This window comes from Equus asinus, chromosome 4 (assembly GCF_041296235.1).
Source record: "Equus asinus isolate D_3611 breed Donkey chromosome 4, EquAss-T2T_v2, whole genome shotgun sequence".
Classification (NCBI taxonomy): domain Eukaryota; kingdom Metazoa; phylum Chordata; class Mammalia; order Perissodactyla; family Equidae; genus Equus; species Equus asinus.
In genome coordinates this window covers 50332920-50346046 of record NC_091793.1, presented here as the reverse complement: position 1 = coordinate 50346046, position 13127 = coordinate 50332920, and the positions used below count along the sequence as shown (strand labels likewise).

The 13127-nt window shown below is 35.0% G+C and overlaps 1 protein-coding gene across 2 annotated transcripts in view; it reads left to right on the top strand.

The window, feature by feature from the left end:
* Positions 1 to 13127, top strand: part of PTPRQ (protein tyrosine phosphatase receptor type Q) — a 242907-nt gene that overhangs the window by 176349 nt on the left and 53431 nt on the right. For both annotated transcript variants that reach the window (XM_070507246.1, XM_044747332.2), the window contains 4 exons: positions 676 to 742; positions 3737 to 3895; positions 4456 to 4678; positions 6311 to 6384. In XM_070507246.1, coding sequence (XP_070363347.1) covers positions 676 to 742; positions 3737 to 3895; positions 4456 to 4678; positions 6311 to 6384 — 523 coding nt within the window. The remainder of the gene's footprint in view (positions 1 to 675; positions 743 to 3736; positions 3896 to 4455; positions 4679 to 6310; positions 6385 to 13127) is intronic.

The window sequence follows — 13127 nt, the reverse complement described above, 5'->3', positions numbered from 1 at the left end:
TTTTATATAGCAAGATAAAGTGAATAAAAGAAGATTCTGTGTCTACAGCATCCTAAGCACAAGGTTAATTGAAAGGATTCCCATTTGTGTAAATCACCCTGTATATACAAACAGAAATGCTTTATGTGTATATGCTGCATTACGCAGGTTATAGCTTCAGATACTTTGGGGCAGGGGTGAAAAAGGGCATAAGGGCCAACTTTCAGAGGGATGATTTAATACAGGAAAACTGGGAGGCTGAAGGAATAGGATTTCATCTCAGAGAAGGAAAAAAAAGAGGATCTTGAATATGGATTTAAAGAAAGCCTGAGTTACCTAGCTGCAGAAGGAACAGATGTTAGAATAGATGGAGAGTGTAGACATGGTGGCTTTCTGCTCTTTCTTCCTACGGATTCAAATTGAAGCCACGTCCTTTCATGGGCTTTGTGATCGGGCTGTTTAGGTCTTTGTTCTCAGGGTTTGGTACCATAATATCAGTTTTAAGAACTACTTTGTGGTTAAATAGTCTTCCTCTAAATACTGTATTCATTTAAGCGAGTGCAAGAAAAATATAACTAATAGACTAGATGCAGTTGTCTTTAAAAATGAAAGCATCTTAAAATTACATATAACTATAATTATATATACACATAAGCAGTAATTTGAAAATAGTAACAAGATGTTTCTTTGTTTTAGATTTACGCGATCAATAGTGCTGGTGCAGGGCCAAAGGTTCAGATGAGAATAACCATGGATATTAAAGGTACATACATGAGATGCCTTCCTGCGAAATGCTGTTGTCTTAATCAGAGTTCATTGTAATTTGTATTCTGTATTAGAGTTAAGGATGAAGTCAAGATTTTAAGTGATGCGTATGCATATAATAAGATACATTAAGTAGTAATGTATGCTTGTTAAAGCTATAATTAAAAGTCTAAATAATGATACAAATTACCATGTTACATAAAGAGAATGCCCACCTGCTATTTATCTTATATTTCTTTTCTTCTAAATTTAAACTTTTCTAAGACAGATTTTATAGCCTGTTATTTTAGGCTTTTTAATTTTATTGAAAAGAAAACACCCTTTAAATTGCCCATAACTAGACTTTGGCTAGTTCTAATTAGATTCCTTGACTGATCTTTATTTATCTTGAAAGTCAGATTCTTTTCAGGTAATCAAATAGTGTTTACCAAATTACCATATATTCCACTTTGTGATTCTGACTATAAAGTGGATCTAATCAATCCATTATTCTGACAGATATTTTTCGTAGAAACTATGACTAAGATTCGGAGGCCTCCTGCCCCTCAAAAAGTCCCCAAAAGATTTTTAAGAGTTTAGGACCATTCATTCATTCAAGGTTTCTTCTCTTCCTGAGACTGAAAACATGCATGCAATTGTGTCATTTCTCTAAAAATCTGTGATAAAACATGCAGAGAGATAAAAAACTGAAATGTATGAATCTTTAGTAGAATTCCACCCAATTATTCTCTTTTTAAATCAAAAAGTAACTTTTCTCAATCTTTGGGAAGGACAGCAGAGCACAGTGATTAAAGTGCCAGCTCCAGGCTGAGTCTGGGCTCAGACTGCTGAGATTGAATCGCGGATGGCCGCTTGATATCAGTTTGACTTTGGGCAAGTTTCTTAACCTCTGTCATGGAGATAATATTAGTTTTTATCTCATAGATTGTTGTGAGGATTAAAAGAGATTATATTAGAAAAACTCTTAAGACAAGGCCTAGAAACCAGTACTGTTAAGAATAAGAAATATTCACTGTCAGATGAAGCTGATAAATTTTATCTTTTCATCAATGAGTAGTTTATATAATTGTAATATTACTTATAAGTATTAATTATTTTCTTTTAATTGATAAGTTATGTGTTTGGAATGTACAAATACATAAAGTCTTCGAAAATGTCAGCTATTTTACAAAATGACTTCGTAAAGAAGAGCTTATGTCATACTATCTTAATTTCTTTTTGTTATTCAGTGGCCATTACGCAGTTATGCAGGTAACAATATATTTATTCTTCAGTAAAATTTTCCATTCCAGATGCTTTGCTCATCCGCAGGTAAAGAGGATTAGGTCTGGCTTTCCACTCCTTAGATGTGGCAGATAGGCTCATGACCAGTCACCTAGAGAAGATATATGAGTACTGGTGGCAGTGGTGGCATCATAGAGAAATTAATTTTCTCCAGTAATATGCAAGATTTTATTAGTGACGTGGAATGGCATTGACTTAATAGCAGTCTCATTAAATTTGCATTTGACAGATAAAATCAAGTTGGATAGTAACGGACAGTGCCAGATTCTTCTAACTGGAAACCTTTTCTTGGGGACTCCCCAGTGGCCTTGTTGAGAGTTTCCCAGAACTCTTTGAAAACTCAGGTTCTTAGTACTTAATCCTGCCTTCCTTCTCCTCGTTCACAGGTGTCAGACACGTGATCTCTGGTCTAAAGGCTCTCACCACCTACTCCTGCTCCCTGTCCCTTTATTCTTCACAGATATTTTTCCCAGTAAACTTTCTACACATCGAATGTCATTACAGCCCGCATGTTTCAGAGGAGTGAGCTGAAGGATCAAGTCAAAAAGATTTGGCTCAAATCTTGATATTTCCCTTTTATAGCTATGTGACAAAAGGCCATTTCCTCATCTATAAAATGCAAATAGTGTTGCCAATTTTATGACATTATTGAGAGGATTTTTAAAAAAATTTAATAAATATGGTAATTGAATTTTGATTAAGCAACTTACTGATGCTCAAATAGCTAGTATACATAGCTATAAGGTGAAACAAAACAAGCAGAGCTTCTACAAACATTGATTATGGACATATTTGTATGCATTAACATGAAATATCATGGCACTTTTAGAAATTATTCTGGCAATATGTATTAAAGTTAAAAATATATATATTTTTTGTTCCAGAAATTCTACTCTTGGGAATCTATTCCATAGAAATAAAAGAATCAATAAATAAAGCTAACCTATAAGGCTAATTATTGCAGCAAATGTTCAAAACCTTAAGAACAAGTGAATTTCCATTACTAGATGAAGGATTGAATAAATATGGTGTGGTTGCACCATGATATACAACATAGTCATTAAGAATAATGAGTTAGCCCTGTGCTTAGTGACTTGGAAAGACTTACACGAGTCATGTTTACGCAAGAAAAGCAATATGTGGAGTAATCATAATATGTAATATAGCCCCATTTAAAAAAGATGAAACAGTGAGAAGAATCCATTATGTATGACTTTATGTATTTTTATATGATTATGTGAATGTGGTGAAAAATATGGGAGGGTGTCATCCTTATATTTGGCATGGATCAACAGTGGGGGGGTGGTGCTGGTGTGATTAGAATAGAAATTAATGAACCAGCTAAAGGAAGTAAAAGAATAAAAAAATCCACTAAAATATTAGTATAATTTAATGCATTTATGAAAATTATATATGACTGAAAGCGTATATAATTTAAATTTTTTTAATATGTGAAGAGGAGTCAGATGCCTGAAAAATCACACCTGCGCCCCATTATCTCAGGCAAGTCTCAAATATATAATTATACCATCAGGAGATAATAATTGCTAAATATCTGCTGTATCCAAGCAAAACTCTGTTTCTTTTGTTATTTATGTTTGTCCTCACTTTATCTGTAAATTACCTGCATGAAATGAGAATTTTAAATGTTTTTCTTCTCTTCAGAAACAATCAATCAATGGTAGTGATATTTCTTCTTTGTGTATAGCTCCAGCACGACCGAAAACCAAGCCCATCCCTATTTATGATGCCACAGGGAAACTGCTGGTGACTTCCACAACAATCACAATCAGAATGCCAATATGTTACTACAACGATGATCATGGACCAATTAAAAATGTACAAGTGCTTGTGGCAGAAGCAGGAGGTATCATCAGATGTCAGCTTATCTTGTTAAATTGTAGAATGTGAATTACCAAATGCTAAAAAATGTCAGTTCAAAATTAGTAATCTAAGGCTGACTCCTGATTATCACACAACTCTTGAGCTTAATAGATTGTCAGTATTATCATTAATTATACTAATCGTTAATTTAGACCTAAAATATTTTACCAAAATAAGAAAAGGCATAGTTAAAATATATGATTTATTTATTCTATATGCTGATAGGATTATTTTGATGTTGGCAAGATAGGGTCTTGATAGCATCTTTGGAGGTGTGAACAAGCGAGTTACCCTTGACTGAGAGATGTTCTTTCTCTTCCTGGGAAGCCGTCCTCTACAGTAATGCCTATAGATTCACGTGTGATGGGAAAGGATAGGGTTGCCTGCTTATCCAGGTAGATCAGCTGAATCATCCCTGGTGGTTCATAGAGTGACAGATGTTGCATCCAGATTTTCCTCATGCAATTATAGAAAAACTTTTTATAAATGTGAAAATACATTCATATATTACTTGTAATCATTATTCTTTTTTTCTGAAAGCAGCTCAGCATGATGGAAATGTAACAAAGTGGTATGATGCATACTTTAATAAACCAAGGCCATATTTTACAAATGAAGGCTTTCCTAACCCCCCATGTACAGAAGGAAAGACAAAGTTCAGTGGCAATGAAGAAATCTACATCATTGGTGCTGATAATGCATGTATGATTCCTGGCAATGAAGACAAAATTTGCAATGGGCCCCTGAAACCAAAAAAGCAATATTTGTAAGTATTGTTTATGCTTACTATGCATCATGTTAACAAGCTAGTTGACATCTTTCAACCATCCATCTACCCATCCTTTCATCTTTCCAGTAAGCACTGGGCATCCATAATGTATCATGACCTGATACAAGGTAAAGATCAACAAGGCATTGTCCTTACATCCCATAAATGTATAGTTCTATAGCAAGAGCAGGCTAGCTTAAAAGTAATTATGATTTGATATAAGTGACATAAGGACAAGATGAAAAATGTGCAATTGGAGAACATAGGTAGAAGAATTTAATTCTTTCTGTAGAGGACAATGTGACTAATGTGTAGTGCTTTGTGTTTTTCACTCATTATGTTGCCATGCTAATGTACAGGTCTTTGGAAACACGATCCTAGTCTTTTGGTTAATGATGGCTTCAGTTTCCCTCAGTCATAGCAATAATTTTCTGCTCTTTGTACCATCAAACATCTAAATGAGTGATTGAAATCTTTACAATTCACTATAACACTTGGCATTTTGTAGATCATAATAATCTATTAAAAAACAATGCTGACATTTTGACTTTATTAAATGCTTTGCTAAATTGATTATTTTCTTCTGTTAAATTGACTACACTATTTTTATAAGAATACAATTTAAAAATTTTTTTAATTATTTAATTTACAAAATATACTTTTTACTACTAAATTTGAAAAATGCAATTAGTTTCAGTTTTGCCTGCTAGTTACAGCATTATTAATTTTTTGATGAATATCCTAGGCCAAGTTAACATTAGAAAAGTTAGGCATTTGAAAAAGAATGCTCTATCATGTATTATTAAGTACAATTACTTTGGTTACCAAGTTATTTCCTGAAATTTAGTCTTCATACATATGACAGATGAAAATGATGTACCACAAAGTTTAATATTCAAGTATTATTTATTTTGCATATTTTCCCCAGACTCTTTATATAATCAATAAAATTTTAAGAACTTGAGAAAAGTAGAACTTAAATTGTGCACTGCAATTTATTAACGTAAATTGGTCTTATATTTTAAAACGCCTGGATGCCTATAGTTTTTAAATAAGGCAAATTTTGGTTGTCTCTGAGGATGTTAGACTCATGCAGTGATTTTTAAGATTGGTTCTCTTCTGCAGCCATTTTCTATTTCATGTGTCATAAAAGCAAAGAATGTGAAAAGTCGGCTGTACACACACAGAGTTAAGAAGCATTGTTCTTAATTTGTTTACATGTGAACAAACTAAATTCTATCTGACCATTCTAAATCTGGTTCACTGGTATTTTCAAAGGTGGTTGAGATATAACAGTTATTATGCTTTATATTTATAAAGTATGTTTATACAACACACTTTCGTAAAGACGTTAAATCATTTCACCCAAACGAATCTATGAGGGAGGTGTTCTGCCTTATCAGATTAACCTGCCGACTGCTCATGAGTCTGGCTCTCATGAAGTTCACGAGGTCCATGTGCAGGATGATTGCTTATCTCACTTAAAGATAGTATACCAAGTTTACATCTTGTAAATTTATTTTGTCTTGAATGAAATTGTACATTTTTCATAGCTATCTGTTAAATTATTCATAGAAAATAGTCATATGGCTTGCAAATTGTTCATTTTTGCTTTTTTTTATTTCATAGATTTAAATTTAGAGCCACAAATGTCATGGGACAGTTTACAGACTCTGATTACTCTGATCCTGTTAAGACTTTAGGTAAGACATATTTTGCAGTTTAATTTCATTTACAATCTCAACATACTAATCACTGTTGTAATATTCATTAGTAAATGAAATAATCCATGACTGAACATTCTCAAGCATAAATTCATTTCTAGATTACTCTCCAGGGACATCTGACAACGTCTGGAGCCATTTTTGGTTTTCAGAACTGTGGAGGCCAAGCTTTTCGCTTCTAGTGGGCAGAGGCCAGGGATGCTGCTGGAGGTCCTAGATTGCATAGGACAGCTCCTCCAGCAAAGAATAACCTATCCCATAATGTCGATAGTGCTGAGGTTGAGAGACCCTGTTAGATGCTAAGGTTATAGATGAGGAAACAAAGGCCCAGATTAAGTGATTAAGTGGCTCTGCCAGGATTCCATCTCAGATTTCATAACCGTTACAATACAAATACAGGATTTACACCTGGATTCAAACCTTGGCTCCATCACTTGAGAAAATAATTTAATTTCTATAAATCTCAGCTTCCTTATATGGAAAATGGTGTCTCCCTGGAAAGATTTAAATAAAACAACGTATGTAAAGATATTAATATTTTATAGTTAGTACAATTTTAAATGCTTAATATATTCTTTTTGGATAGTAATCAAAGTGTATTGAGAAATATACTTCCTCAGGAAAAGTTATTTCCTTAGGATTTCTCTGAGCAGATCACAACTTCCTATTTCCTCTGCATGGAAGTCTGAGAATGTGGACATTTGTGTGTTGCTCAGATCCAGAGCATATCATGAGCTGCAGTAATTTCAGTGAGAGTTGTGGCTGGAAGATGAGAGATTGTTCCACCATTTTCAATTAGAAATGTTCATTTGGCTATAGAATATTAATTGTATAAAAAGCAGCTTCTACAGCCTCCACTTAGTTAAAGAAAGCTTGGATTTTGAAGAAATTAAGAAGGGGCATGTGGTCCTACATAAATGTTTATAGAAGAAGAACATATAAATGTCTTTGGCCATGCTGCCTAGTTCCATAAAACCACTGTTTTGATTAATTTTACCCAATAATTCAGTCATTTTAAAATTGGCTGTCTAGATTTGTGGTTTTGAAATTGTTAAGTATTTCTTCATTTGATAGCTGAGGTTATCATACTCTGATACCACCACAGTAATGGAAATGTCTTGATGGAACCAGATAATGTCCCTTAGGTTACAGCATTCAGAAACGATTATTGCAGCTAAATAGCGATCCTAGTGTGTTTACTGCGGGAAGCTAAGACACACAGACAAAATGCATAGCTCATATGTCTCAGGGAGATGACATTTTGTAGGAGAAGTAGTGAGAAGAAATCTCCTTGCCTGTGTTGTTTGTTGTGTGCTTGCTGGTGTCATACAGATTATTGATGTGAGAACAGCATGCTCAGTCAGTTATCTGAGAGGTGAGGTTGAGACATCCAGGGTAAGAGGAATGAAAAATGGGAAAAGCCAGGCAACAGGTACCATGGTGCACAGGGACGTGATTCCTCAGATTCCACAAAATGGCTTCCCTCTAGTCAAGGGTAGGCCTCATCCAGCACTTAGGCTGCAGGTAGTCTCAAGGTGCTCCTCAGCAATGGTCTTATTTTTCTCCCTTTCTCTCACAGTCAAGGTAGTGGGATACAATAATTAATTCTAGAAGGTAGCAGAAACACACTGTCGGTTCTCTGGTTCCTTCTTGGAATCACACCACCACCACCCCTTCATCCAGGGGCTAATGTTTGTGTGCCCCAGTAACAGCAGGGGCCTAGAGGGATGTAAGATGTGGAAGGAAGGGCAGAGGACATGATCCTGCCAAGGTTAGGGAAGGGAAGGAGGGATTGGTGAAACACAGACTGGATGCGGTAGGTGGAAAGCCAGTGGGGTGGTCACGGGTAGTGACAAGGAAGGGTCCCATGTATCTATGATCAAATTTTTCAGAGTTTATATATTATTTATAGACCCCTGATATAAGGACGGCCTGAAGGCTCCTCTTTAGAGTGGTCTTCCGTGGGCTTTGTATTAGGCTTCTGCCCTGTAATGCTAATTCTGGATTGACTACATGGAGTTCTGCTATCTAGGTAGTCAGTTATAGGTAGTAAAACAGTGGCAGGAAACAGTGGAGGAAATTGCTAGCTGTGCAACCCTCAGTTGTGGTGAAATGAGGTGTTCATATTTGGAGTATGGAGTACACCACTGGAGCAGAATTTCTGAATGACTAGCAAAGTAGCCCAGTCATTTTGTGGGTTAATGGATTTGACACCATCAATTTCTGTCCTCACATTAGTTTTTTATCTTGCTATTGGATGTTGTGGTTTTCTGGATATCAAATTCACCCTGATGGATCAGGCATGAAACAGAATCCTTGAGAATTGGCCCTGATCCATGATTTGAAATGAATAAAAGGCCATGGAGTCATAAGAGTTTTTGGAAAAAGAACAGTGCCAAGAAAGATATAGTAGAAGGACTCAGAAAGGAAATAAAGTTGATCTTTTCTGTAATGGTCACCGGTCAATGGCAAAGAATGGTTCATGGTTGTGAGAATGGGGGAAAGCAAATCATAAAATGCATTGATATAATGCTCCTGGAATCATCATAAAGTTACAAAAGATGTTCAAGTCCTTTTTTCTCTCAAATATGTCATGTATTGGGATATGTGCCAGCATTTGCAACAGGCTAGTGACTCCCAACGTTCCTAGCAAGCCTGCTGAAGACCGATGTGTGTATGTGATCTCAGACTACAGTGAAAGAAGTCCAGGTCCCGTCTAGGTCATCAAACCATCAGTGGGTGCACAGTCATCACTGGTATTTTGCACACCACAGGCAATGAGCTCCAAGCTGAGCTGCCTATCAATAAAATCTCCAGGATTTAAGTGCCTTCGCAACGCTGTGTTTTTAAGTTAGTATAGGGTATATTCTTCCAAGACAGACCATTTTGACAGTGGTTGTGCCTTTCAGAGGTATTGGTATTTGGAAGTCAAAATTAGGGGCGAAAGGGTCATCATAGATGGATGAACTAAAGGTTTCAGTTTAGTGAAAGGGGCTAATAGAAGTCCAAGTGAGAAGGGCTCAGGCAAGGCTTTGCTGGATAAGGATGAGTGGGTGGAAGACGAGTTTGTACTTTAGGAAATCTTTACGGCCTGTACGAATAAACATGGGAAATGACATGTGTCATTATTTTAATCCGAAAAAGTACTTACAACTTATTTGATTGTGTTTTCACTCAGGATTGAGCATTAGCAGTTTTATTAGCAAAATTCACAAGAATGCTTCTTATATTCTTTTTAAAAATCCTCCTTAGGCCCATCAGTTTGTGGAAACCGCTTGTAGACAATATTTTGATTACAAGGTTTAACTATAGGTGATTCTTGTGATTTGAGAACCAGACACTCTTTCTGCACCTTAGAGGGCTTCATTAAAACTGAGCAAGAGGAGACTTTACGCCCAATGGCAAAGATTCTGTGATTGTTTTCTTTTGTCATAACACTTCTCATGTAATCACTATGCTAACAATGAAAAATTCTGGTATGCTTGCTTATAAGCAGAAACAGGGAGTTGCTATGTATTTTTTGCAACGAAGAATTACTTGCCTCCAAGACACCAGAGGAACAGGTGAAAGTTTTACGATGTTAACAAGGCAGTGGTAATGTGGCGGTGAACCTCATAGACTTTGCAGTCAGATAGGCATATTTCAGGCAGTTTGGGCATCTATTGAGTTTATGTAACCTTGGGTTAGTTACTTAAGAAATTAACTTCTGAAATCTTATTTCCAAAATGAGAATAATGATGCCTACTTCATAAACTAGTTGGGAGATTAAATCAGATGAATGAATGGATGAATAAATAAGAAGTATTTATTAATAAAGATACTAAACCTTGTTTATTTATGGATGAATAAATAAGAAGTATTTATTAATACAGATACTAAACCTTGTTTATTTATGTGCCAACACTTTTATGGGTGTTTTTATATATAAACTCCTGTATTCTTCGCTACAACCCTATAACATGATTTCCTGTTTATAAATATCTCCAATTTATTGGTAGGAAATCAGAATTACCGAGTCTGTAAGCAACCTGCCCAGGGTTACAGAGCTAGGACGCGGCAGCACCAGCTTTTAGAGCTGGGCAGGGTGACTGCAGTCAGTGCTGTGTTGCACCCACTGTACCACATTGCCTGCAAATTCCTAGTGCCCAAGGAGCTTTCAATTTCATTACTCTTAGTGATGCTTCTGCTCCCACAGACTCCCTATCCTTGCTGTACCATTTTCTATTCTCAGTATTTTAAATTATTTCTAGCTGTTCTCTTTTTACCTTCTCATTTTAGCTTTTTGAGGTTAACATTCACACATAAGAATGCTTTACTTTTACACATAAAGAGACAATAATTCCTTTTTGTTTTTTTAAACAATGAGTAAGTGTGACTTTTCCCTACACCTTGGAACCCACTGTTTATTATACTTTTAATGTTTTGCCAATCTGGTGTATGAAAATAGCATCTGTCTAGGGTCTTTTAATTTATATTTCTTGAACTATGAAATTGAGTAACTTTTAGTAAATTCTTTGTGTAGTATTGAATATCCAGAATGACTAGTATTGGGCTGAAAGAGAAGAACTCCTTATACTCAAGTTCTATTATAAAAACTGGTTTTCTTTTGAGATTAATAATAATACTAATTGGAGGCTCGCCCCATGGCCGAGTGGTTAAGTTCACACTCTCTGCTTTGGCGGCCCTGCGTTTCGCTGGTTCGGATCCTGGGCACGGACATGGCACCATTTGTCAGGCCATGCTGAGGCAGCATCCCACATGCCACAACTAGAAGGACCCACAACTAAAACATACAACTATATACTTGGGGGGGTGATTTGGGGAGAAAAAGCAGACAAAAAAAAGATTGGCAACAGTTGTTAGCTCAGGTGCCAATCTTTTAAAAAAATAATAATCATAATTATAATAATACTAAGAAGAAGATCTTTCACATAACATGCCACCTGTATCAAGAGCCAGACGTTGGCCTATGAATTTTATAACTCATTTAATTCAAGCTTCTTAGAAACATAAAACCAGCTTAAGCAATCAGATCCATATCTGAGTTTAAATAATGATAATTCCAATCAAAAGATAATGCTTATGAAAAATTAGTTCATGCTTCATAATTATGATTTGCTTCATTACAGTAGTACATTTTATTATGCAAATATAGCATAATTTAATTTGACCTTTCTTAGGATTTTAAGTCTAGTCAGGAAATGATTTATGCTTATTACAAAAAGAATCGTGTATATTTTCAAGGGAAAGAATTCCATTTTCTATGAAAGGATTTGGAGGAGTGACTTCTTTCTGTAGGGGTAGTGCTCTGTGGGGACATACATAGCAGTGAGGCAGAATCTGTACTTGACAATTGTGGTACACTTTGTCCTTTCCTAGTAGTACTTTTGTAATATACGTGCCCAAAGGATTACATGTTGTTTATTATTACATTATATGTCATTTCTTCACTTCGTCTGGCTAGTGCTTTGAAGTGGTAATCTAATCTGAAAAAACATTTTATGAAATCATTTTTTTCCCACTGAGTTCTAAGGTCCAGTGATTCATTAGTACCTGATAAATATGGTTCTTTATTCATCTTCAGGTTTTCTTTCCCAAGCATTTCCAGCTAGAGTCCATGTGTGAAAATTCATGAAATAAACCATCCATATTTTAATGCATAAAAAAGGTATATCCAAAATACTTTATGAGCTACATGCTGCTTTAGCATCTTTGAAATTTAGCTGGAGATTCTAGACGACCATGAAACTCTGAAAACTCTTTACGATTCAGGATTCATTCACATCTACCGTGGAGAATAGCCACAGGAACCCTTTCAAGTTGTTAACATTTCATAAGCACCAATCCAGGGAAAAAAGATGAAACATTAATCCATGCATAGTGTACAGATAGCTAACCTATTTCATTTTGTCACTTGACTTTAATCTTTTTAGAGTAAAATTATAAATTATAAATCATGTACCTTAAAATTGATTTCAACAATAATAGCTGTGTCTAAAATAAACGATTAATAATTTGTATATTCTTATTTCATTAAATGCTTGGTCTTCAACCTGAAAATTTTTAATATCTATTTCAAAACCAATATATTTATTCATTAGTAAATTTAGCAAATATTTATTGAGCATTTTCTATGGACCTTTTACTATTCTCGGGACTTGGAATACAGTTTTGAATAAAACCAAGACTTCTGTCCTCAGGGAGCTTACGTTCTGGACAGACAATAAATAATGATAATAAATAAATGAATTATGTGTTAAAAAGTCATTACTTAGTGTGTTCGGGTGGTGAACATGATGTAACGTATACAGAATTTGAAATATGATGTACATCCGAAAAAAATAAAAATTTAATAAAAAAAAGAATATATATTCTCTGTTGGTTAAAAAGTTTGACGTATCTAGTAAATCAACCTTATTTCTTTTATTATCCAATTATGCATGTTATGTCTACTTGACCAAATGTGGTGTGTTAAAATCATCGACATTCATATTTCTGTTAATGTTGTCTACACTTACAAGAGTTTTTGCTTTATATATTGTGAAGACATTCCATTTGATGGATAAAGTTTCGTGCAATTATATCTTTATTGAGTTTGAAAAGTATTATCAAACTGAAATGAATTATTTCTGTTTAATGCATTTTACCTACATTTTATGTTTTCTAATGGTAGTATTGTCACTTTGCTTTCTTTTTTGGCTCAAACTGGCCCAATATACTCT